Here is a 26,397-nt window from a genome sequence, read left to right as displayed (position 1 = left end):
TGGCAGAGTCCACATCAGGTTGTGAAGGTCACTGCTCTCATGCTGAGTAGTGTGGTGAGTTAAACCCAGCACATGCTATTTTTTTCAGAAAAGTAGAACCTGAAAAGAAGAGGTTCCTTTTTATGAGGTCTGGACTGAGTGCACTGGCTACTGCTGGAGAATAAAGACCTTCTGCTACACATCTTACTGCTGGTCAAGCAGATCAAGCATCTCTCTCTCTCACTCATATATATATATATATATATATATATATATGTGTGTGTGTGTGTGTGTGTGTGTGTGTGTGTGTGTGTGTGTGTGTGTGTATCTAATCTGTATCTATCTCTGTCGCTTTTGTCACTCTGTCTCTGCTGTGTGTGGATGTGGACTTTTCTGTGTATGGGAGAGTGTGTATGGGTGGGGACCTGTGTGTGGGTGGGTGGATGGGTGGGGACCTGTGGGTGGGTGTGTGTGTGTGGATGGGTGTGGACCTGTATCTGTTTGTGTGTGTGTGGACCTGTGTGTGTGTGTGTGTGTGTGAAGCTATACACAGTTCAGAAGGATTTCTAGTCCATGATTTAAAAATCCTCTAAACCTGAATGTGAGGTTCTGGTCAAAGCTGTTGGTAGAAATGTGTGTCTTTTCCTTATTTATTTTGTTAGCTCGCAGGAACAGTGTGGAATGACAGAACAGTCTGTGATGACTCTGTGAAACAGCTTCCTAGAAAAATAGGATGTTCTCTCTCTCTCTCTCTCTCTCTCTCTCTCCCTCTCTCTCTCTCTCTCTCTCTCTCTCTCTCTCTCTCTCTCTCTCTCTCTCTCTCTCTATGTTTGTGTGTGTGTGTGTGTGTGTGTATGTGTGAACATCACTCCTTCACTGTGCGCGTGTGTGTGTGTGTGTACTGTCATGTTCTGACTGCTCTCTCCACCTCCTGCTGCTGCTGTCAGAATAATCTAACTGAAGTTTAATGATCATGAGGTTTATAATGTTACGGTGAACACACTAAAGCCTCTCAGAGGGAACTTATTATAGTGCTGATCTGTCGACGTGCCACACTAACACGAATAAGGTTAAACTCTGCTCTTTCTTAAAGACGTCTCTAAAATCGTGAGGAGAAAACTGATTAAGCAATTCGGTGAAATCTACATTTTTGTGTCCCGGAGCTGTTGTGTGCAGCTGCCAATACACAGTATAACAATGCTGGAGCAGAGGTCAGAGGTGGAGTCAGAGGTCAGCAGGGTTCAGGTTTGTAGCAGATAGAACAGCTGAGTATCTGTGCAGCGACGGCCGTATATTAACACGCCTCCAGCCTATTTTTAACATGCTGTTGCTGGTGAATATATTTTGTACCCTTATGAGGTATTCTTCTATACAATGTACATCAAAAATCTTATACTACACTTAACTCTGTTCGTCTTACTGAACATCATGGATTTTATAAAGCGTTGCTTTGTCACTTAGTGAAACTGATCAGACACAAATAATCAGACTTTTCTACTTAGAACATTTCTACAAACCTCTGAGCTCTGAGTTTTTACGGTAAGCAGCAACTTATTTTTCATTTGCGTGTCAAAACGTACACGTATAGCGTTGGGATTTGAGTCTACATGTGTGTTTGATTCTTCGGTATTCTCTCGTGTTGTTATGGCAAGTTTAGTGCAGTTATTCCCTGAGCTATAAACTCCACACCACTGCACTACCTTAATCAAGTCAAAACTCAATTAATCAGAGCAACACACACACACACGCATCATTGTTTGTCCTTGATATGCAATTGCTCATATTTCAGTGTAATTGCATTCGCCTGTGCCGTACGTCAGTGGATGCTTCATTACTCATAGTGGACATTTTATTGTTTTATTGTTTATATCATTCATCTTGGCTGGACTATGGACCGTAGACATGGACTTTATGTTCTGTTAAGTTCTGAGATAGACACCGAGTGAAGAACGACAGCTGCAGACCCTCCCCCCACACCGAGGTCTCGTCATATCACCAGAGTTAGACGTGTGGATATGAAACGGAGGCAGCACTCTTTCACTCGCTTCATGTCGGAGAGAAACTGATTCGAACGGATCTTAAACCCAAGACTTTTACACCTAGGGAGCTCATTCGGTCATTACCGGCACTCTCCGACTAACTATGGGTTATGGCTATCCTCTCAGACTGAGGTCAGGCCTCAGCTTTGTGCTTTTGGATTTGTTTAACACTCTCCAGCTTGTTGCTTTGGCCAAGTGCACGTTCTGGATGGCATGCTGGTCTTTATCTTTTAAAACCTGCTAATGGTTGGGTAGTCATCGTCGCCAGTGGTAGTTCTCATCATCATCATCACAGCTGTAGAGACTGACACATGAACATGGCTTTAAAACAGTAGTAACTTGAGTTTGACGATTTCTTTAGTCTTGCTGACTGATCCTGTCACACTACAGCAGGCATGAAGAAAAGGAAGGAGAGAGCAGGAACACCCAACCTGCACATACAGTAAGCCTCTCACTATCTACTGCCACAGCTGTGTGCACACACACACACACACACACACACACACACACACACACACAAAATACACAATCGCTGTCACCTTTAAATAAACGTGTGCATGCAGAGCTAATCATATTTTCCACTAGACACCTACAGATAGACAATGAGCTCTTGAAAAAGAACCCTAGACAAAATAGTCTTTACTTTATTTCTTTCCATTACGATCCGTCCGTTACGAACTCCCGTATGATGGACGATTAAATTTTTTTTTGTTGTAAACATTTGTAAAAAAAAAAAAAAAAAAAAAAAAAAGCTTCATGGCTTTAAAGTACCCGGTGTTTAAAGTTAATACAGAAATCTTTTTCATCGCCTTTCATTTGATATTTTTTATCTACTCTCTAATAAATCTCCACGCCTGATGTAGCCTCAGATGTGGACATTTCCACTCGATAAACGACCGCGCTGAAACACACTGACGGCGCTAAATCACTTAAATTCACTCTTCACTGCTCACTTTTAGACGTTTGATATCTTTAGTTTATTGACAGTTGCCGTAGTTTCACTGCCTGCACCAGTCTAGTAGGATAGCTGACAGGTTAACTAGAGAAAATACTGTATGTAAAGTACATAAAAGCACCCAGATTTTTTCCTTTATTGTCCATCACTTTCTGGTAATGTTGTAATATCATGTGGTTGCTAGTGTGAGCACAGGTGTGTTTTTATCTATCTATCTATCTATCTATCTATCTATCTATCTATCTATCTATCTATCTATCTATCTATCTATCTATCTATCTTTATTTATTTATTTATTTATTTTTTCAATTAGATCTAGTTGTTAAAATGGAATTATCGAAATTTCTGTTTATAGCAGCGTAAAGTTTTATCCTCACAATTTCATTTGGCTCAAGATGCAGGAGAGATACTGATATTTACCTGTTTCTATTCCAAATGGATGAGCCAAATGCTTTGGTTTATATACATGTCACAGTGCTGTGTAGTCAGTGTTGATCTCTGTCTGAAGAAATCACACTTTTCTAACAAGGCGTCGGACTCGCTGGCCGTCTCCACTCTGGCCGTCTCTACTGCCTCAACATGCTTAAACTTGTTCTGTGAAGCATTATTTAAAAAAACTAAAAAATGCTCCAGCATTTTAATAAAATATCTGTAGGTTATCAAAATATTTGTTAGACTTACAGATCGATTTATTTATTTATTCCTTCCTTCCTTCCTCCAGAATTCAGCCTCTGCTACACTTAATTTTTCATCTCACACATTTTTTTAAGAGGACAGGAGGTTTTATGCAGGGGAAAAAATTAATAATTTAAAAAAAAAAAGGAAAAAAAAAAGCTTGAGAGCTTTTTAATGTTGCATGTTCTGGGACTGCCTTAAGCATTAACTACCTACTCGTATCTGCGGTAGAGAGAGAAATCTGCACACAATCTGACATCTCAAACTTCATGTGACTGAGCTCAGCTTGGAGAGTCGCCCGGAGAGTCGGGACGTCTGTTTTTTAGTGCACTTGGGGCATCTACATTTGTGTATTATCATTTTTGTATTTCTGTTCGTACAGCACATGTAAAGAGCTCCGGAGCAGATTTCTGGCACCTTGTCTTCTCACCAGCTTGCACAGAAAAGACATTTCTTTATTCATAAGCTCGTTTAGAAACACACTCTGAATCGGCAGCTTTTATTTCACTGCGATGGCTTTAAGAAGAGAAGCACAAGTGATGCGTTGCAAACCTTCGGCCTTAGGGTGCGGACACGTTATCACCCCATAGAGCAAGCGTGCGGTGTTGTGTAGTAGATATCGAGAAATTCATACACACCTGCTTGAACAGAAACACACTTCCCAATCAGCATGTAACCAGTGATTTAAAACATTTATTATATATATTTTTGCCTTTCACTTTTTTTTGCTCCTCTTCACGGCGCCACGGTGACTAGAATCTGGCCAACGGCTCAGTTTCGTTGCCACGGCAACAGCAGCCTCCTGCAGCACCTCCTCAGCCCCACATCTTTCTCCTCCTCCTCCTCTCTCTCTCCTCTCCGCCTGTTACAAGGTGGAGGGCCAGAAGAGGCCGTCTGTGCCCCAGGTCCTGCCTCTGCCCCGGCTCTCGGCCTCAGCTCCCCCAACCCTTTCTTCTGGAGGTAAGGAGTGAACACACCACCGTGTCTCACACAGCAGGGCCATTAGCTTAGTTACATTATACTAACCAGCAAATTATAATGCTAAAGAAAACATCATTCATACCGTATAAATATTCCAGTTTAATGGAATCGAATCACTAAATGTCGCCCATCAACCTGAAATGTTGAAAGCTGACATTTTGTCTGTCTTGACATTTTGAGCCTCTTGATTCATAAACAAATCACATAACAGAAGAAAAACATGCCACGTCATCTTCAAAGGAACTTTTCAAAAGATTACTTTAGGGCTTGACTGAAAATATTCATCTAATGGTCCATTAATGATACTAAAGCTAAACAAAAAACAAAGTCTGGTGAAGGCTGGTGTAGCACTTCCTCTACACGCTGCCATGCTAGCTGCTGTGCTCAAATGGTGCCGGAAGCTAAATTGGTAAAACTTAAAAAACCAATGTGTTCATAACCAAGCTTAAAAAATATCCAGACATGAATGGGTTACATGAAATGAGAAACAAGTTTACTTTTGAACACATTTTTCTTCTCTAAGCTGTTGCCTGTGTTGCAGTAAATGATCACGCTGCATGAGTGACTGTTGCACAAGACTTTAATACCGTTTAGGTTAACCTATTAACTGTCAACTGTGTGTGTGTGTGTGTGTGTGAGACACATTTTGATGCCCAAACACTGATCATGACAGACTGTTTTTTGTTAAATACTATTTCTTGTGAGTTTTCAGAGTTCTTAAATAATTTTGCAATCTCTTTTTAAATGTATATTAAAAACATTTTCTTAGGTAATTTTCTCACACTTCATCTGAGCTGACTCTTTATAAACCACTCCAGGCTTTTTTTTATTGACATTTGAAGTCATCTGTAAGCTTCATTTATCTTTTCTTTATCGTGTGTGTTTGTGTGTGTGTGTTGCACTAGATGTGATTTAGTCTGTGTGGAGCACCTGCTGTGAGCCGCCTCAAGGTGACACAGTGCTCTCCATGGTTGGCTGCTTCTACCTGTATACACACACACACACACACGCGCGCGTGCACACACACAACGCACTATAACATTGTAATTATCTCTTTCATGCCACCAAATCCTCCATCTCCTCATTGCGCTGCCTCTCATCAGATCCAGCTTTCTTCTCCACTTGTCCAGTCAGGTTTATCATCTCACCTGCTAGATGACAACAAAAACAAGGATGTTGAGAAAAGGTGACCTTGTAGTACGTATTGTTTATGGTATTGAACCTCTGTTTGTAGATTTTCTTTATGCAGACAAGAGACCACTTTGTTTTGCACTGATAATTATGGAGAAAGAGGTTTGCTTTCCCTTCATTACCTCCTCTCTAAAAGCTGATCGTACTTGATATGTAGCTTTTGACTTTAGTAAAGCCTTTAACAGTAGATTTCTCGAGTTGTCTTATTGTATAGATTCGTTTGTAACATATATATGAGCCACCATATACAGTACATGTTAAGACGCGTACAAGGAAATCACACCGAGTTTACAGACGCGCATTGTTAAACACAGGGGTATTCCTTTCATTTTATGACGGGTTGTTCAGGCACTTTGTGTTAGAATTTTTCTTTTTTTTTTTTCCCCCTTCAATTTTATCTAACAGTATAAGCACAGCTCCCAGAGCGTGTAATAAATATCGTTTAGAAGATTTAGTTTCGATTTTCGTCCAAAAATACTACAACAATTTAGCGCTTCTCCTTCTCAGATTTCCTCCTTAGCCTTTCTGCTTCTAATTCTTTGTTGTACAGCGGATAAAGGAAAGGTTTGTAGAAGCTACGTATCTGACGGTCTCTTATACGCAACAGATTCTTTACATGGTAGCAGGTCAGTTTAATAATGCCGTATGTTTTACGCTGCACGTGCCTTCATCGGATCGAATACACTTCGCTGAGGTGTCCTCAAGGGCGCTTGATTTTATCCATTAATGAAACTGTTTTATCTCACATTAATCAGATTGGTGAATTATTATCTTGTCATGCTTTTGTAAAATTTTGGCAACAAAATTAAGATTGGCGCAGACTTCATATGGCAAGTGTGTGAATTGTAATGTAGTGTGTCTGCTAGGCTTGATATTCTTCTGTTTGCAGAGAGAGAGAGAACGAGGGATGTGTGTGTAAGTGGAGAGTGAGGGAGGGAGTGAGAGGAAAGCGACTGCAGCTCACACTGCCTCTAGAAGCGTCACAGGTTGTAGGCAGTCGCACCAGCATTCTGTTAGCTGGGGAAACACACACATGCAGACACACTCGTTTAGCATGGCTGTCGTTCATCCACTCGTCGCTTTATGGCAGCTCTTGGGTTTGTGTTCCGTGTGACAGCGGTGATAGAGAAGAGCCTGGATCATGTCTGACTCCTTCTGGACTGTGCTTTCTAATTTCTCTTTGCCTGAGAGGAGCATGCTGCGTCGATCTAAGAGGTACATCTCTCTCTCTCTCTCTCTCTCTCTCTCTCTCTCTCTCTCTCTCTCTCTGATCTGTATCTCTCTCTCTCTCTCTCTCTCTCTGATCTGTATCTCTCTCTCTCTCTCTCTCTCTCTCTCTCTCTCTCTCTCTCTCTCTCTCTCTCTCTCTCTCTCTCTCTGATCTGTATCTCTCTGTCTGGCAGGTAACTCGATGTACTCTGTCACATGAGCAGTAACGGAAGCCTTCGTGGGTGTGTGTACATGTACGTGTGTGCGAATGACCTCCATTTCCCCTTTTATTTGTGCATCTCGAAGGTTATACGCACATAAGGTTTATATACGCTTGTCATGCTTCTCTACTCTCTGTGATCAGCATGCATCTTTGTGCTGTCCTGTTTTAACCTGCCCTGCATTGTTTGTGTGCACACACAGTGAGCTGAGGTTCATGGTATCTGTGTGTATCTCGTGCAGCAGGTCTTCAGCCCTCCTCCTGTCATTAGTTCCCGAATTCTCGTCGCAGATCAGAGAGATGTTGCTTCTCGCATAGCAACAGGGCTGAGAGTGGAGCACGACTCCTGCTGCTGCCTCTCTGCCCTCCCCTTTCTCTCCCTATGTATCCGAAGGCCAACGTGGGTCACTAAGCTACAGCACAGGAAGTACTTTATACATTTTATTTAACGATGAGTTTAATGACGCATTCCTGGTGCATCCTATGTATAGACACCGCAAGCTCATATGCTCAGGTGCTTAAATAACCTGCTGATTGACTCCATTTAATATTAAAATGCATTCAGATGTGAACGAACATGTTATTATATGCTGAAGCAGAAAGTGAACAGAAGCTCTAGCGCTACAATATGCGTTCCTGTCACGTAAATCAGCAGCGACAGATTCTCATTTGTTCATCAAGTTATCCATTTATTTTCACTGCTTTATGCAATAACTGCCCGGGCACAGCGGATACTATCCTTTTGCATGAAGCAGAAACACTGTGGACAGGATGCCAAAATGAATGTCCAAAAGTTGGTGGACACCTGACCATTACACCCACATATAGTTCTTGTTACCAGAAAGTTGGAGGAACCCAATTGTTTAGGATATCTTCTTTGTGGTGTCCAGTCTTATCTGCAAATGGCTGCTTCGGGGTGCAGGTTTTCATTCCAGTCAAGCAGGAGTTACATCAGATTCTGTCTGTTTAATCGCTCGATCTTGGCGACTCCGTTGACTCAGTTGTGGCTTCTGATTGTTTGGAATGTAAAACTGCACCCAGTCTGGCACTTTTCAGATCAGATTGGACATCCATCACTGGCACCAGTAGATCCGTACTTGTTCCAGCATGACCGTGCTCCTGTGCACAAAGGGAGCTTCAGAAAAACGCGGCTTGTCGAAGTAGAAGAACTTGAATGTTTAGGATTAATTGGAACCTCTGCTGCACCCCAGACCTCTTCCTTCTACATCAGTTTATTAATACAGCAAAGAAGGGAATACATCTGAACTGGGATAATGGGGGAAACACATGGTGTTCCCTAACTGTTCTTTAGCAAAAAAACCTGTCAATGACATTACAGAACCTACTGTAGTAGAAAAGCTGCTTTGTTAAGAACATGGCCTCTTTATGTCTGTGTAGTTTACTGGCCTGATGCAGGTTGGATTCCGACTCATTATGTCTATTTGAAGTAAGATTAATAATGAGTAATAGTAGTGACACTTAGGGCCTTTTTACACCTGGTCACTTCATGTGTTTTCTCTGATCCGATAGCTATCCGATTTGTTAAAACTGTTCCATTTATGCCACATAAATGCGTCTCGGCGAATCGGATATCAATCCGATCTTTCCACTCCCACCCAAAATGCAAATATATTTTACCTCTTTTCCGGGGTAATTGAAACGGAACACGCTTTGGTGTATGCGATTTTCAGAATGCAATCAAAAAGAAGACGAAAAAACGTTACGATGGTTATGCTACAAAAAACAGCATTTACTGTTTGCTGCTTTTTCGCTGGAGGCAGCGGTGCATTTTACGACCCGACGGGATGCCTGGGTGAAAGATCACTTGCGAGCGACGTACTTCCGTTTGGGATGATTATAGCGCTGACGTATGTGGCTTGAACGACCACATGCATTTACACCTGTCCAGTTTCATCTGAAATGCGTCCCAGACCACCTCCTGAAGTGGTTTAAACGATCGGATTTATATCCGTCTTATAACCTGGTCTTTTTACGATCAGATAGCTATCCGATCACAGAAAACGCATGAAGTGACCAGGTGTAAAAAGCCCCTTAGATTAGTGTCTCTCATCAGCATTACTGGCAGACCAGCAAGCTCCATGTCTCGTACCCAGTAACGTGCAGATATGGTCAGCAAGCTGAAGCTAAAACATAGGTCCTTTTTATCCGTCAGGCCATAAAGTGTGAGGTTATTATATGACTAATAGATTCTAGAGATACTTTATAGATACTGAATAGATTTGATTAATTGATTATTTGACTGCTTGTCTACCAGGACAATGACAGCGGAAGATTAAACAGGTGATTGTGTGTTCTTTTTATGGCACATAAATATAAACCTCTGGTGAGTTTTGTGTTTCCTTACTTACTCAAACTCACTTTACTTTGCAGTCAGATTCACTTTCTGTCCCACTCTATCATCATTTTTATCATCATCTCCGATTAATTCATAATGAGCTTAGAACTTAATTCTCTCTCTTTCTGATCTGTATCTCTCTCTCTCACTCACACACACACACGCACTTTCTCTCTCTATCTGATCTGTATCTCACTCACTCTCACACACACACTTTCTCTCTTTCTGATCTGTATATCTCTCTCACACACACACACACACACACACACACACACACACACACACACACACACATTCTTTCTCTTTCTGATCTGTCTCTCTCTCTCTCTCTCTCTCTCTCTCTCTCTCTCACACACACACACACACACACACACACACACACACACACACACACACACACACTCTCTAAATCTCACTCACTCACTCACTCACACACACACACACACACACACACACACACACACACACACACACACACGATCCGCATATTAGATTTGGCACAGGTTTTACACCAGATGCCCTTCCTGAAGCAAACCCTCCCATTTTACCTGGGCTTGAGACCGGCACTCTTCAGTGACTGGATTAACTCCCTGCCCAAGAATAGATCCCATGGAACATGACAATGTGTGCACGATGGCCTGATGCAGATCTACATATAATTTATAATAAAGCTGGTTTAAACATCTCTCTCCTTTTATTTATTTCAGGCTTGAGTAGCAATCTGAGTGCACTATATAAACCAATCATCACATTCAGGTGAACTGATGGTACATGATCTTAAACTCCGAGGGTTACTGAAATCGGGTGAAGAGTTGTGTGTCTAAAAGCATGCAGCCTTGCCTGTACTCTCACAAACCCAGGTATACATACAGTAGGATAGCGAAACATACCGGGAAGACCTAATGCAAGTACTGCAGTTTATTACATCTGATTTACACGGAGATAATTAGTTCAGTCGGACTTTTCTGGGAATCGTTTACAGATCTGAATTCACTGTGGTAATTGAGACTGCTGTATTCAAGCCTTACTTTGCATGTTATTGTATTTTGCACAGTTACTGACAAATCTACAGCAACCTGCCTATTTCTTCTTGTACATCGTATCCTGTTGCACATGTAAAACAGATGAAGACATTTCTTCGCATATCCCAACTTTTGGAGGTTGGGGTCAGACTGTAGGTTCAACCATGAGGTTTGCTCAGTGACCCAACAGTGGCAGCTTGGTGGTGCTTGCAAGGCTTAACCACTTGCTACCACTGCTCCAAATGTCATTTGAATCATGGCTCTACTGTCATTTTAAAGTAGTCCTTGCTTGACACAGAAAAGTCCAGTGAGTGGCACCGGATATGATCCAACTCTTCTTATATGCTTCACCTACAACTCAAACCTACACAATGAGGTACAAAACAACACATAAACAGACATGTACCCTGCCTGAAACACCCTCTGTCTCAGCTCTGCTCCACAGGGTGGAGGAGATCAGATCTCACACATCAGATCTGACTTCTCCCCATGCTGTAATCTGGCAATAATCTGATTGGGCAAACTCTTTCTATCCTTTCCACTCGTCGATTTATGGGAGCTCTTGGGTTTGTGTTCCGTGTGACAGCGGTGATAGAGATGAGCGTGTGAGAGTGAGCGTGTGCGAGAGCGAGAGTTTCCCTTTTCTTTCCTTTTCTTCCCTTTCTCCTCCTCTCTCTTTTCCTCTCTCATTTTCCCTTTTCCCTTTCCTCCCCTTTTCCCTTTCCTTTCTCTTTTCCTTGCTCCTCTCCCCTTTTCCCTCTCCTCTCTCTTTTCCTCTCTCCGCTCTCCTTTTCCCTTTCCTCCCCTCTTCCCTTTCCCCTTTCCGTGGGCCCTGTTATTTATAGCGACATATAAGTCCACCTACAGCAAAGCTTTCAAATATTTTTATTGTTCGAATTTCAAGTGACTGAGAACCGTGTCCGTCTGTGCTGAACTCCTGCTCTAGTGCAGAGTGTCAGGATACTGACGCACACTTTATTTACACGCAGCTCGTTTCAACGTGTGACTCGGTGACGTTTCAAAGTAGAAGCACACAGTCAGCCTTCAGTCAGCCTTTCTATGAAAACAAGTTCTTGGTGAAAAAGGGATGCCAGTTTCTTTCAAGAACCCTTTTTTTTTTTATTTTAAATCAGACAACCTTTAGTTAAAGTCTGTGAATGGTGATGAGGGTTAACCAGACAGGAGTATTAGCACAAATCATGTTCTGTGAGAGAAAATAAATGGTTTTCCTTTTCCTCCCACTAATCTCCTGTATCCTCTAATTCTCTGCATTATTAATGAGCTTTGTGGGGTGTGTGTGCGTGTGTGCGTGTGTGTGTGTGTGTGTGTTGTGAACAGAGCACCTGTTATATGCAGACACATGCCCATGAACTGTGTGTTAGCTCTGTAACCACCTCCTCTCCTCTCTCTGTGTTTAATGTCTTCTCACACATATCATCTTGTTCTTTCTTTTCTTTTACCTCATGACACCATTTTGTTGTACCGGTGCCTATTAGGCATCCATCTGTGTCTGTACTGCTGGGTGTCACATTGTCCCTGAAGTGAAATGTAGTGCTGACGTGTATTTATTGCTGTGTTTCAGCTCACAATGTCGGTTTTTAAAAGCTTTAAGAAGGCTGTAGTCAGAGAACAGAGAAATCCATGTAGAACGTTTAAAGGATCTGCAGTAAAATGAACCGAAGGGCATTTTTATGGTGCAAGATTTCTTTTAGTGTAATTAGCTTTATTTTGCACCTTTAAAGATTAATAAAGCCAGCATTTGTTCTTTCTTCCTTTCATCCTTTCTTGTGCTCTCATCTTTGTCCTTTCCTTTTTTCTGTCCTCCTCTACCATATTTTCTTCCATCTACTGTACATTTTGGCATTTCTTTTTTCTTTTATTTCTTTCATCAGTTCTTTCTTCCTTTGTTTGTTTATTTTTCCCCCTTCCTTTCTTCTGTCCATTCTTCCTTCGTTTAATAATTTCTATTTCTTCCTTTCTTTCTTGAATCTCTCCCTCTTTTCTGTTTTGAATCATTTCGCCTTCCTTCCTTCCTTTCTGACTTTAAGGTTTATAGTTTAATGCTTTGTATTGCATCATATCTGGAGTTTTGAATCTTTTTTTTTTTTTTAATTACTGAAGAGGATTATAAGTGTTTTTGTAAGTGCTTGATGCACTTTATACTCCTTCCTCCTCTGATAAAAATTAACACACTGCCATTTCTTTTCTTCCAGCACACAGTCTTCCATTATTGAGCATAGCCACTTATCCTGTGGGAAGCTTTATATGTAGCGTTTAGTGTCAGTCGATCTTTGACTGCATGTGAATTGTCGTGCTGTGAGTCGTGTTTTTGATGATCTGATTACTCTCCTGTCCTCTCGCTGTCTGTCCAAACGGAAATTGCAGTCATTTAGAATGGAAATCTCACCCGAACAAAGATGCTTTGTGACGCCTGGCGTTGGTAAAATGTCATATAGAGATACAGCGTACTCGGTCTCACGGCACAACAGATTCAACACTAACCTTAATCAAGCTCGTTATCGCTCGGTTTTTTTATGACTCGTATTTTTTTAATGTCTGCAGGTGTCGCTTTATATCACAGGCACCGTGGCATCCCCCCCCCCCCCCCCTCCAGAAGACGGAGTAGTAAGAAAGAGGCGAGCATCTAGCTGCTTTAAAAGAGAGCCGAGTGAATAACGAGAGACCCAGCCAGCAGGTGTTTCTGCATAATTGCAGTGTTCAGTGTTAATGAGCCCGTCTCATCTGTTTGCCACAATTATGCTGTTCAGCTCTTTGACATTTGGTGCTCATGGACTTCGGGCCACAAATTATTCTGTTTGCTCAAAATATGAAGAGCGTAATCATGGATCGGACGACAAACATAAATGACAATTAAGTGACTTTTCTAATCTACTGGGACACACCATCCGTACTTAGTCGTCATCCCGTGTGTGTGTGTGTGTGTGTGTGTGTGTGTGTGTGTGTGTGTGTCCAACTCTGTGTCTGACCATCTGCTAATGTGCAATTCTATATGCTTTATACAGACTTAAAAGTTTTCCTCCCTCTATACAGAACAGCAGTGAACATATGGCTTTCAGACATCTTGGTTGTGTCACAGGGAGCTCACATCTCACCCCATGTTTTACTGGCCTCAGATATCCGTACACAAAGCGGCTCATGTGTTCAATCCCACTTTGTGTTGGAGTTCTGAGAATATGTATGAAGCTCAGAATAAAGAACAGTTAAGCCTGCCAGTAAAAAAAAAACAACTGTTTAATTGTGCAAGCATTGCACTCAAGAGAGGGAGAAAAGCAGCTCTCTCTGTCTGTGTGTGTGTGTGTCTGTGTGTGTGAGAGAGAGAGGGAAGGGAAGTGGATTCTGTCCTTCAGCACACAGCAGATAGCTGCAGTTTACTAAAACTCCTCACTCACTTAAGCTCATCCTGTTTTTTCTCTTGAATGTGAAATCACTTCTGTCCTTTTATCCCTCCAAATGTGGAGGACACACAGGGAGCTGGGGTTTACTGCACTTTTAACAATTCACATTGTCTTAAAGCAGCTTTACAGAAGTATATGTGTGTGTGTTTTTATTTATATATATATATATATATGTGCACACACATAGAAATTTATTTATTAATTTATTTATTAATTTAATTAATCAATTAATTATTTATTATTTAAAATTAATTTAAAAATATTCATTTAAAATTACATATATGTCCAAATATATCTCTAACATCTATCCCTAGAGGGAGGGAGGGGGAATTGTTAGGTATGATTGTAAGAGAGAGGCAGGAATTTATTTATTTGTTTGTTTGTTTGTTTTTGCTAAAGTCAGTTAAAAATGTCAGTAATTAAGATTCAGTAGTAAATGCAGTTGGCTACTGACAGCAATGACGATAAACAATTGTAATATTATGACGATATTCAGTTGTAATGATAACCGCAAAGTCACCGTGAATATATAGACTGTTTTATACCGTTATCATTTAATTATAAGCAGCTTAAATAAACAATCATCTTAATCAGGATGAACATGAAACCGCAGTAAGATGAAAGTCAGGTTTAATTCAGCATTTCACGGCTTTCGGATGCCAGGAAGCAGTTTCTGTGCTGAATTACTGTAATTAAACACTAACTTTCATTTTATACCCATGAACTCACCACAGCTGCATGCGTTATTACTATGCTAATCCAGCATGGCTTTCTGCTCCAGTTTTGTTCCTTTTAATTTCGATGACAGCGTGTCGTTTCAGTCGGATCGGCTCTGTCTGTACTCCGCACACTGCTCTCGTATGTCATTAGCTCTTTGAAGCGGTTAATTCAAGCCACTCGCAGCTCTCCCTCCTGCCACGTTTGTAAAAAGGTGCTCGCCGGGTGTGAATACACTACGAAGTTGTTTTATGTGTGTAAAAGTACATATTTAAACATTTAACTTCTCAGGGATCTCACTCAATAGATCACCGATGCCTTAAACAATTAATCCGGGTTATAAATAACGGACAGCTTTCATATACATCTTTAAACTCCTGGAAATGAACCGGCTCATCTTTTATAAACATCCGGAAAATGGATAAAATGCTGGAAATATTAGTAAAAAAAAGAAATCTTATTTACAGCATCAAATTAAGTTTACATCATTTTATTTAGTTTACTTTTACAAGGAGGTTCCCACTGCTATGTCTGAGGAATGTTGGGATTATGACCTGAAATTTAACTTGATCTAATAATTCAGTTCAGTTTAATTCAGATTTGTCTTTTATAGAGCTTTTAACAATAATGGACATTGTCTCAAAGCAGATTGTTTACAAAAGGTTAAACATTATACAAAGATTCAAGATTAATAGTTCATATGTCAGGAATAAAAGGCAACAGGAAATACTATTAAAGGAAACTAATCTTGGGTAATTAAGGGATGTAGTAGCTCAGTGGATAAGGTGTTGATCTATTGGTAAATAAAGTAAATAAATTGATTTTGGTGTTTGATGGTCTAAAATGGAAGGAGACATGAGAGTATTTAACTTTAAAATCTCTCAGCCTTGAGCTTATTTAGAGAGTTTACATGAAGAGATTTTCCTCCAGTGAAACTAAAAGAATCGTTTGTTACAATTAAAACGATGGAGCTGCTAATTGTGAAGAGAGGAAAATGTGTTGGAGAAATCACTAATTCAGTTCATTTTGTATGAAATAACAATGCCACATTAAACTTGCTTTCCTTAAGCAGCTGTGCAAGTGCGAGAGTGAGCGTGCGAGAGTGAGCGTGCGAGCGTGCGAGAGTGAGCGTGCGAGCGTGCGTGAGCGAGCGAGCGTGCGAGAGTGAGCGTGCGAGCGTGCGTGAGCGAGCGAGCGTGCGAGAGCGAGCGAGCGAGCGTGCGAGAGCGAGCGAGCGTGCGAGAGCGAGCGAGCGTGTCAGTCAGTCACAGAGGTGGCTAAGGAGTGACTGTGTACTAACCGCACACTGTTCTGCTCTGCCTGCTCCTCTTTAAGGAAGCATTTGAACAGTCAGGACTCCAGCATGTGTTCAGTGGAGTGTGAGGTGGTGTTAAAGCAGCTGGAGGCGTCTCTCAAGTGAAATTGGCGTGAAGCGTTTTCTCTTCTGTCAGTACTGATGTGGCTGTTAACATTTAAACCAGTAGGGGAAAACTGGACTATTAGAGCTTTTCATCCTGCTAAAATGAGAACCTCCCAATCTGACTAACTGAACGGACGTCTCTCTTCGTTTGAACCCGACGCAGTGGAACAGCGTCTCCTCAGATCACGTGTCGCATGTGGTTTTCCTTCAGCCTGCACTGCAAGTCATTTGGTGTTACGTGAGCTCAGTTCAGTGTGGCTTCCTAAATGTGCATGCAAGTGAGTGTGTGTTTGTACATAATGTAACGTGGTTTCTTTCTTTTTCTTGTTTTTAATCCAGTTGTCGTACGAGCAACAGGAAGAGCCTGATAGTGACCTCCAGCACCTCTCCCACTCTACCCAGACCTCACTCACCGCTACACGGACATACTGGTAAAGAAATAATAAGCACATAACCTGCTTCTATGTTTTACTAATTATTACCTTAAACACAGTTCTTTCTTCATTACTGTGTATATTTTCCCTTGTTTCACCACACAAAAAATATTCATCAAAACCAAAGATGAACGAATGCAGATGTGTAACTTTATTCTGTTTTCATAAAAGATATAATAAGAGTAAATCAACATTAGCAACAACTCTAAGGGGATTAAAAAAAAACCATTTAATTGTAGCACCTGGAAAAATCCACCTTTTGGGGGGGTGGGGGGTCTTTGTTTCATGGAGTGGTTCATGTTCACAGATCATCAGGCAATAATGCAGTAAACTTTCATTTCATCTTTGCTTTCGCTGTTAATAATTGTTGATGCATGTCCATTCATCTGAGCCTTAAAACAGAACCTGAAACACTGGAGAACAAGCGAATGAGAGACACGAGAGGGTTTAGAGGGTTTTTATTTATTTATTTCATTCTAGAATCTTGTTTGATGTAGAGGGGGAAAAAATAATCATTAATTAATTAATAATAATAATAATCAATTATTATGATCCTTAAGATAAGATAATATAATCATTAATATTGGGCTAAATGGCAGTTAAAGATGAATGAATCTGGATTTTTATAAAAAAAAAATAAAAAAAAACACTTATTCATTTATTTATTTTTATCGACTCAGCTGACTCGGTTGTCATTTTGTAGCACTGCTTCTTAGCGATGCGTCTTAAATGCCTCGGTCTCGCCGTCAGCTGCTTTCGACATTTAGAATGAACACGTCACTGAGCACTGCGCTCTTATTACATAAAACCTTTCTTAAGTTAAAAACCTCTACTAGAATCATTCACACAGTAACGCCGACTTCATCATGGCTTCCTGTTCATTAGAGACGCTCACTACACTACACGGTGTAGTAACGTAGCCTCACACTGCCGTAGAATCCCGACAGACAACAGAGTAAACAGTGACTGCAAATATGACTTCCGCTAATCGACTACTTACGTGCGCTCTTACTGTAAAGACGTTTATTTGTTTGTATCTAATGAGAAAAGTGCCATAATTAGAAAGTGTGTGGAAATGAAGCATTCTGTTAATTATGCATTTATTCGGGGCCTTTTTAGTGCAGGCAGAAAGGCTAAAGCATTAAGGATAATGTTTTCATTTCTCTGCTTTAATGGAAACAGTGTTACAAACATCACGAGCACTTCATGTATATCGATAGGAATTTGTCGACGCATCACTACAACATGTGTTTATATGTGTACACACACACACACACTATCACGGAAGTGTTAATGCACAACATGTGATCTTCCTTTGTTTTATTCTCGTATGTGATGATTATATATTTAAGCAACGTACAGTATGTATAGCTGAAATTCTTTGAGCCTCTTCAGCAGGAATAGGCTGCACACACTGCTGTGGCTGTGTAGCACCAGGTGAATACGACGCAGGTATCTGTGTTGTGTTTGAGATGTTGTGTTTGAGTACATATCGTTCGAGTGGTAACTCCATATTTATCCTCATTGAGCACTGACAGATTGACAGAAGGCCTTTTTTGTTCCAATATTAACTAAAAAAAAATCGAAGCAAATGCGTTTAGGTTTGGTAGAAAACAAAGCTTTTCCAAATATGGTAACTTTCTTTGTGATCGCTCGTGAGTAAGGCAACAGAAAACATTCACCTATTGTCCATAGATTGTATGTTTGATTCTATTGTCCATAGATTGTATGCATGTGTCATGTCTGTCTGTGGGAGGAGCTGACTCTGTCTCCCCTGTCAGTCATAGTGACACTAGACTATAGCAGGTGTCTGTGAGCTCGGGTATGAGGAAGAGGGCAGAAAGCAATTTCCTTAGAGCGTTTCCAAAAAGATCTGATTGTATAGTATGATTGGCTGGTCTTCTGATGTCCCTGTTTATATGATGATGATGTATTATGGGACTGAGAATTGGCCAGTGCTAAAATGGCAACAGGGCTATTCTTTGTGAGCTTCTGTTTACAAAACACACCACTTGCTTATGGTGATTTTTCTATGAATGTGCCTTTTATGTTCGTTAAAAAAAGTTCTCTGATACAACTATGCAGATAAGTGAGAAATTCTCTTAAGAAAACAAAAAGGCTAAAGTCTAATGAAGTCTTTCTTATAAAGTAAATACAAACAGGTGCATTTACAATCGTGAAAGAAATGACTGTGTTTTGACTTGGAAGCGCTGAAATACAAAGACAAAGATGTTTCATGTTAATTAACATTTGAGCTAGAGCTGCACAACATAATAATAATAATAATAATAAAAAAAAAATGGTATCTCAATTTGTTAACTCATTGCCGTGTGGTTCAGGACAGTATTGATTCTCAGGTAATCACTGAACAAAAACGGTCACTATATTCATCTTTAGCTACTTTAGCTACTATTAATTAGGGTTGCAAAATTCCGGGAATTTTCAAGGTTGGAAACTTTCCATGGGAATTAACAGGAATATATGGAAATAAACTGGGAATTTAAAAAATATATATATATTTTTTGCCTTTAAAAAAAAAAGTTGCCTTTAACAAGGAACTTGAATGTTAAAAAATCTTAACAGCATAATTTTGTTTAAAACAACAAGATTTAATGCAATTTAAGTTGAATTTGTACCCTGCGTTCCTCGGTCACTTGCACACAGCACACTGCTTACTGGAAGGCCATTGAGGCCAAACCCCCTGCATGTACTTCCATTCCTCTATAACATGCACAGTAACACTTTATTTTAGGGTCATTTAACTAGTTGCTTATTAGCATGAATATTAATAGAATATTGGCTATTTATTAGTACTTATTAAGCACATATTAATGCCTTATTCTGCGTTACCTTATTCTACATTCTTAATTGTACCCAATATCTAAACTTAATAACTACCTTACTAAGACTTAATAAGCAGTAAATTAGGAGTGTTAACACATACACAGATAATTTGATGCCCCTCCCACACACACTCACTCCCCCTGAAATAAAAAAAAAATCCTTTATAAAATAATGTTTATTACAAGCATACTAATGTTTATTATGCTTTTGTTACTCTGTGAAAAAAATCAATTAGAGTTCTACTTACAATTAAATCAGTCAAGACGTCATTTTTAAAATTTGTATCACCTTGGATGCATGTCTGCTTATGACCAAACAAAATGTTTATTTATGTTTGTATATGATATAGTTTATATAAATTTTCTCTATTTTCCAAATAATTTCCATAAATTTTCATAAATTCCCGTAAAGTTTCCAATTTTGAATAATTCCCCAGATTAAGTTCCCGTGGAAAGTTTCCGGAAATTTCTCGGAAATTTACCAGAAACTTTCCGCCCCTTTGCAACCCTACTATTAATAGACATAATACACACACAAACACACACACACACACACACACACACACACCTGAAGCTCAGCAATTCTATAGCAATTATAAAATAACCCAAATGTTCTTGTACTTACACAGAACTTTGTTTAGTATTATGTATTAAATATTAAATTCCCGGTTTATAAACCAACGAAGACTAAATTTCTGAAACAAATGACATCGATTCTCTTAAGCTCAGAGTCTCTGTCAAAACTTGCCAGTGCTTTCTTTACTGCACACACATGTTCACGAAGACAGATTTTTCACCACTATTAGGAGCTTGACAAACATCACTGTGACATACGATTGAACCATCTGTTAAACATTTTATTGCCGGTGTGCTTTTAACTTTGCAGACATTCTACAGTCTAATAACCCCAGTGCAGTTTTATATTAAATAACTGTTATTTTTACTCGGGGTCTTACATTTTACCGTACAAATGTGCAGCGCATCAGAAATTCCAGCTCAAACCATCCGTTATCTATTAAAAGGCCGTTTCCTTTCATAACGTAAGAATTTGCTACCTATACATATTGTTTCTTAAAGATGCCCTGCCACACGTATTTCATTACTTTTGTGGTAATGTCTGAAGTTTACCATGTATTCTGTAACATTTTTTGTGGGAAAAAAATGGCTTGGTTACCTTGTTTCAAGCCATTCAAGTGTGGTATAGAAAGCCTGCAGGAAGACTCAGCTCGATTTGCGCCAGTTCTCATTAATATTCAATGAGCTATGCTGCTTTGCTCCGATTGGCTAACCGCTAGGATATGAGCGCATGACTATTCATTCACCCAGCGCAATAAGTAGCCTAGGCTAGAGGAACTTTGTTTACAATCACCTGGACTTGCGGCAGAATGGCTTCTTCAGGTATATTGACATTTACCCATCCTTGCTGTATAGGAAACTCACTGAGCTACACGAATCTGTGGGCGTGGTCTCAAGTGGGAGAGCTCATGAATAGTAATGAGCTCCATCATTTCTACGTCACTCTGAGCAGCTTTTCTAACTCACCTGATTTCTCCGCTTATTTCTTTTAAGTGGTTAGAACAGACCGGGGAGGTAGCAGCTCATTTTCACATTCCCGACACAACACAAACACATATGGACCCAACACACATAAAAAAATACAATTAAAAATGGTTTTGTGTGGAAGGGCACCTTTAAAGATAAGAATCCATTTTTTCCATATCCATCCATTTTTTTTCCCCTTTCCCTTCTTTTGTGATTTGACCACATTAATGAAGGAACATTAGATCTGGTTAAAGCAGAAAGTTGTTCATGTAAATGTGCTGCTCTCTCTAATGCTCTGCCAAATATGCAAAAATAATTTTGTCACTTGTAATTAAACAGCCCACAGCTCGAGGTGGTATTTATTATAGCGTTATGAGAAAGCTTACAGTCTCTTACACCGTCTGTAATGACAAACGTATTCGTCTGAATGAGTTCTGTGACAAGGTTAAGGTTCAGGTTAATGTGCTGGTGTGTTGATCTGTTGTTTTTTTTTGTGTGTTGTGTCTCACACACTATATTAACACCACTGTATTAACACACACGCAGCAGTGAAAGGAGGGAGACTGAAAGGAGAATATAGAGACCGAGGCAGAGAAAAACAGAAAAAGCTCCATATGTTTTGGTTTAAATAAACTATATTGAGAGATGATGTGAAATACAGGAAGACAGCGAGTTGGAAAAAGTGGAATAAAATTAATAATAAAAATATAAACAATTCATTAGGGACAAGATTAACGTGCCGGAATCAGGTGCAGTCGTAAAGCGCGTCGAATGAATTTGAGCTGAAACCTGTTCTTACACGGTTGTCAGAACAGTGTGTGTTACTGTGAAAACCACACGCGGGATTGCTGTGGTGAAGGCTGGAGGATACGAGGTAGAATTTATACAGACGTTTTCCATTTTCTCCCCATGTGTCGATGAGCAGTGTCGCACTCGATGTAGCCTCCAATCTGTCACAAGACGCACGTCGCTTTTCATTCTATCGCAAGCACAGTTTAATCAAACTGCGTCCAAGACTTGTGCATTAGATGAACACTTACTAATCTGGGTTATTGTGCACTGATCATTCTCACTGCTTTTACACTTAAGGACATATGGGAAAGTGTGATGTAGAAGAACAAAATGAAAAATGACAAAATCTCGAAAATCTTCCAGGAAAAAAGCAAAAGAAATTCAGAAATATTGAAAATATATTATAAAAAAAAGCTTTTCTTTCTGTCTGTCTGTCTGTCCTCCTTTCTTTCTTTCTTTCTTTCTTTCTTTCTTTCTTTCTTTTTTTTTTCTTTCTCCCCTCCCTCCTTTCTTTCTTTCTTTCTTTCTTTCTTTCCCCTCTCTCATTTCTCTTTCTTTCTTTCTTTCTTTCTTTCTTTCTTTCTTTCTTTCTTTCTTTCTTTCTTCTCTCTCATTTTTTCGTCTGTCTGTCTGTCTCCCCTTCTTTCTTTCTGTCTATTGGTCTCCCCTTCTTTTTCTTTTTTCTTTCTTTCTTTCTCCCCTCCTTTCTTTCTGTCTGTCTGTCTCTTCCTCCTTCCTTCCTCCCTCCCACATGTCTAATGAAATTGTTTTTGTCTTTGTGTAGCTGTCTGAGTTGTTGTGGGTGGTGTTTAGAGGTGTCAGTAATTTCTGTTGTTGAAGATGGAAGGTGAATAAATGTAAAGTTATTTCAGTGGGAAAAGCCAAATCAGTGCTGTTATACTGTACTGTACGATCGTTAAAGGGTGCCAATAATTCAGGAGTCTGCTGTGTCTCATAGTTAATGCAACCATCCTAATCCAAACAGATCAGTTCTGATACGAGTCGTCTTCATCGACCTTGACGTAGAAATATTGTGTGCGTTTTTCAATATTACATTTGGCGTGAAGGAAATCCGCTCCCTATCCATGCAGCCTGTTGCTGTGGAGCACGAGTTATCTCCTGCTCTCGCTAACAAGTCCCTCTGTGACCCAGTTCATCTTGAAATGAACACTTTTCCTGTGAAGGATACTCATTCTGTGTGTGTTCCCAGCTGGTCCTTAACACTTTCTGACAAAGAAATATGCACTCATTAATATTAAAGATTTCAGCAGTGGCCGGTTGGCAAATACATAATTAATGCAGAAGGGTGTGACCTCGGTGTCGCCCCTCATTCGGGAGTATGGTGCACACGGCGCTCAGGTTTACTGGGGTTGATTAATGATGCCTGAAGCTTAACGCTTTTCCACATGCTGTAGTCTGTCTGGCTTTTGTTTGTTTTTTTTGTTTTCTTTATAAATCCTACACTAAAAACCAGTCACTCGCTATGGAAGTCTAGAGATTTAGAGCCAATTTAGCTCGTCTTTAACAGCGTTCTCAGAAGCTTTTTGCCTGGGAGCACAGAGCAAATCGATCGCGACATAAGCTTTCTTCTACAAATGATAGAAAAGCTTTTTCTCTCCATGTGAGGCCTCCATCAATAGAGAGATTAGCTGTCCCTTCCACTTTACCTTGTATTTTTTTTTTCTCTCTCTCTCAAATGGATGTTCATGTAGGAGAAAAAATGCTTAATGATGTATCGAGAGAGAAAAAAATCTTTTGATCAAAGTAAAAATGGTTTAAAATGAAATGGTTCCTTCCTTTGCTCAAGAATTTGGTTTTAAAAGGTAAAGTACATGCAAGGGAGAGGAGAGATTTGTTATAAACGCCGTACGGGAATGAAATAAAAAGAGCAGTATGTAATGTGTACGGGTATTAAAAACTGAAGACTTTTTAAATTGGAGTGTGAGCCTGATTGAACAAAAGTGCTTCATGTTCTTTAATGATTTTTCTTGGAAAAAATGAACATCATACGTGTTCAGGGCTCATTTCTCTGTCTGTCGTTTGTAGGGAGCAGCCCGCTGGACAGCCCACGCAATTTCTCCCCCAACACCGCAGCCCACTTCTCCTTCATCCCTGCTCGCAGGTGAGTGACACACACCTCAGGACATCTCTGCACAAGCTCGCACCATCGCTATTCAGAGAAATGACACTTCTTCACCTCCTGCCATTCGGAGTTAACTGGCAGTCTTTGTGTCTCGTCCGCCTGTCGTTAATCAGTCTCTTGTAATTATTTCGCAACGTTTCTCATCTCTCCGAGTAGCTTTTGAAGAATGACGAGGCGCGACTTAATGAGTGAATCTGTTCCTCTAAGCCGCAGACAAGATGATGATAAATTAACACTCGGAAAAGAGGGCAAGGCAGAAAGGGTGAGCTCATGGAGAGGAAAAGGAATTGTTTAAAATGTAGAAACCTTTTCTTAACATTCTCCAGCAAGTCAGAAAGCAAGTCAGTAGATCAACAGTGCCATCTAATGGATAACGGCGGTACTTACCGAGAATTGGAAATAGAGATGGTATATTCAGTGTATGTGTGTAAGATAAATATTAAAGCATTACTGTTACATGTATATGTACACACACACACACACACACACACACACACACACACACTGAGTCACTGCTGTTAATACTGTCCTCTTTCCTACACAGTCACGGGCACAGGGCTGACAGGTACTGTTTCTCATCTCTCTGTCTCTCTTTCCAGCACAACATGCCACTGCACTTCATTTCATTAAGCCTTGAAGTCAGACAATTCTGATATCCTAATTAAACTGCTGTTCTAACTTGATTAGCTGTCCAAATGTACTTATAATTCCACTTTGAGTTGCTGCCTCTATTCATATATTAGATAAATTTGTGAACCTTTTTTGCGCGTATTGACGAAATATATAGCCTTTTTTTTTAGACTGATGAGTTGACATTGTTTCATTGCAAATGTTCATGCTTTAAAAATATATATATTTATACTTTGTATATCGAACAAATCACAAACCTTTTATTATTTATTTAATTTTAAAAAAGTCTACTGATGAAGCAGGTTTCATTTGGTGTTAAAAGGGTTTGATTAAGAGTTTATTTTAAAAATCTGGTTTCTTTTTGCTTGTTTTAAAGGAAATTGGATTTAAAGATTAAAAATAATTTCTGTTTATTAGGGAACCAATTAAACAAAATAAACATCAATGTGTAAATATGAAACGCACATCATTAAGTATTTATCACATTATACTGTGATCTATAGAGATGTGCTGATGATTATGTGCATTTTTGGCCACAGTCCTCACTACTATACTGAAAGGTTGTGGTCATTTTACAGAGATGCTTAAGTCAAACTGGTCAGAGGGGATGTTACTGAACCTCCTGTGAGAATTCTTCCCATTGTATTTGAGCCGATTTAGTGGGAAGATTAATTCAATGTATTTTTGCATTATTGTTAACAAATCAGATAACAAATCGAGTCTGATCTTTGGGAAGGAAAAAAAAAACCTAACCCCCCCCCGTCAGTTCATCCGTTCATCCATCTTTCTGCTTTTCAACAACCTGTCTTTTTACTGAGGAGGAAGACGTCTTATGTCTGCATAACTGTCAATTTAATCAGATCCTAATATGCGCATGAGCATGTTTCTGCTTCATTGTTTTCCATGTTGATGTTTCCATCGCTCTGTCATGCCACAGTTATGCAGCACAATTTCTTTTATCCCCCCCCCCCTTCTTTTTCTTTTTCTTTAACAAAATGCTTCTGCCTAGCTTGAGCTAAGATTATAGACCCATAAAAGCGAGGACGTTTGTTCGGTTTTGCTTTGACGTCTGCTTCAGATATCTGATCGCTGATTAGCTGACTGATGGTTTTTCAGTTCTTAAAGATTTAAGGTCCCCCCCCCATTTATTTATTCATTCATTCATTTATTCATTTATTTATTTATTTTCTCGCCCTCAGTCCATGTTTGTGTTTGATTGTGTTCTTGTAGGACGGATGGCCGGCGCTGGTCTCTCGCCTCACTGCCCTCTTCAGGGTACGGAACCAACACTCCCAGCTCAACAGTCTCAGTGAGTACAGCTGTGTGTGTGACCGTTTGGGTTTCTGCAATTTTGTGCGTCGCAGTTTTGTGTTTCAAGCCCTTAGACAAATGCATCGGTGTTGCATTTGATTTGCAATCCTTTCCCTTGTGGTGTATCTCATTGATTGTGCTGGAATAACCTGCAGCTCTAAAGCAGCTTTCTTTAGCCTGATAAAGCACCACTGACTTGTATCGATGTGTTGTCTTCAAAGGAGCTCCGATTGTTCGACTGCTCAAAATACGCATCAGTTTTGCTCAGCCTTCTATCTATGTTTTAAATCTGTGCTTTACTATTGAACATTTAAACATGTACATCACTTGTACAAATTCAAATTAAAGGTGTAGTTTTTTTTTAGTCTGCGGTAAATCATTTACGCTGTCGTCGGTCCATGATGAGGACAGAAGGCAGTGGTTGGCTCAAGGGGTTAAAACCCTGGTTTGTTTATTGGAGGATTGGGGTTCTGGCCCCAGTGCTGCCTGGGTTGCACTGTTGGGCCCTTGAGCAAGGCCCTT

The 26,397-nt window shown here is 40.0% G+C and overlaps 1 protein-coding gene across 9 annotated transcripts in view; it reads left to right on the top strand.

The window, feature by feature from the left end:
* The window catches only part of mast2 (microtubule associated serine/threonine kinase 2), a 116,193-nt gene that overhangs the window by 68,591 nt on the left and 21,205 nt on the right, over positions 1-26,397 (top strand). For 4 of the 9 annotated variants that reach the window (XM_047813353.1, XM_027154414.2, XM_027154410.2 and 1 more), the window contains 4 exons: positions 16,520-16,611; positions 23,838-23,913; positions 24,479-24,499; positions 25,795-25,873. In XM_047813353.1, the coding sequence (XP_047669309.1) occupies positions 16,520-16,611; positions 23,838-23,913; positions 24,479-24,499; positions 25,795-25,873 (268 nt within the window). Of the gene's footprint in view, positions 1-1,819; positions 2,461-4,404; positions 4,609-6,849; positions 7,036-16,519; positions 16,612-23,837; positions 23,914-24,478; positions 24,500-25,794; positions 25,874-26,397 lie in introns of those variants that run through there. The other 5 variants (XM_047813354.1, XM_027154411.2, XM_027154412.2 and 2 more) reach the window with 4 other exon arrangements.

Source organism: Tachysurus fulvidraco, chromosome 5 (genome assembly GCF_022655615.1).
Source record: "Tachysurus fulvidraco isolate hzauxx_2018 chromosome 5, HZAU_PFXX_2.0, whole genome shotgun sequence".
NCBI lineage: Eukaryota > Metazoa > Chordata > Actinopteri > Siluriformes > Bagridae > Tachysurus > Tachysurus fulvidraco.
This window is presented reverse-complemented; position numbering and strand designations above follow the sequence as displayed.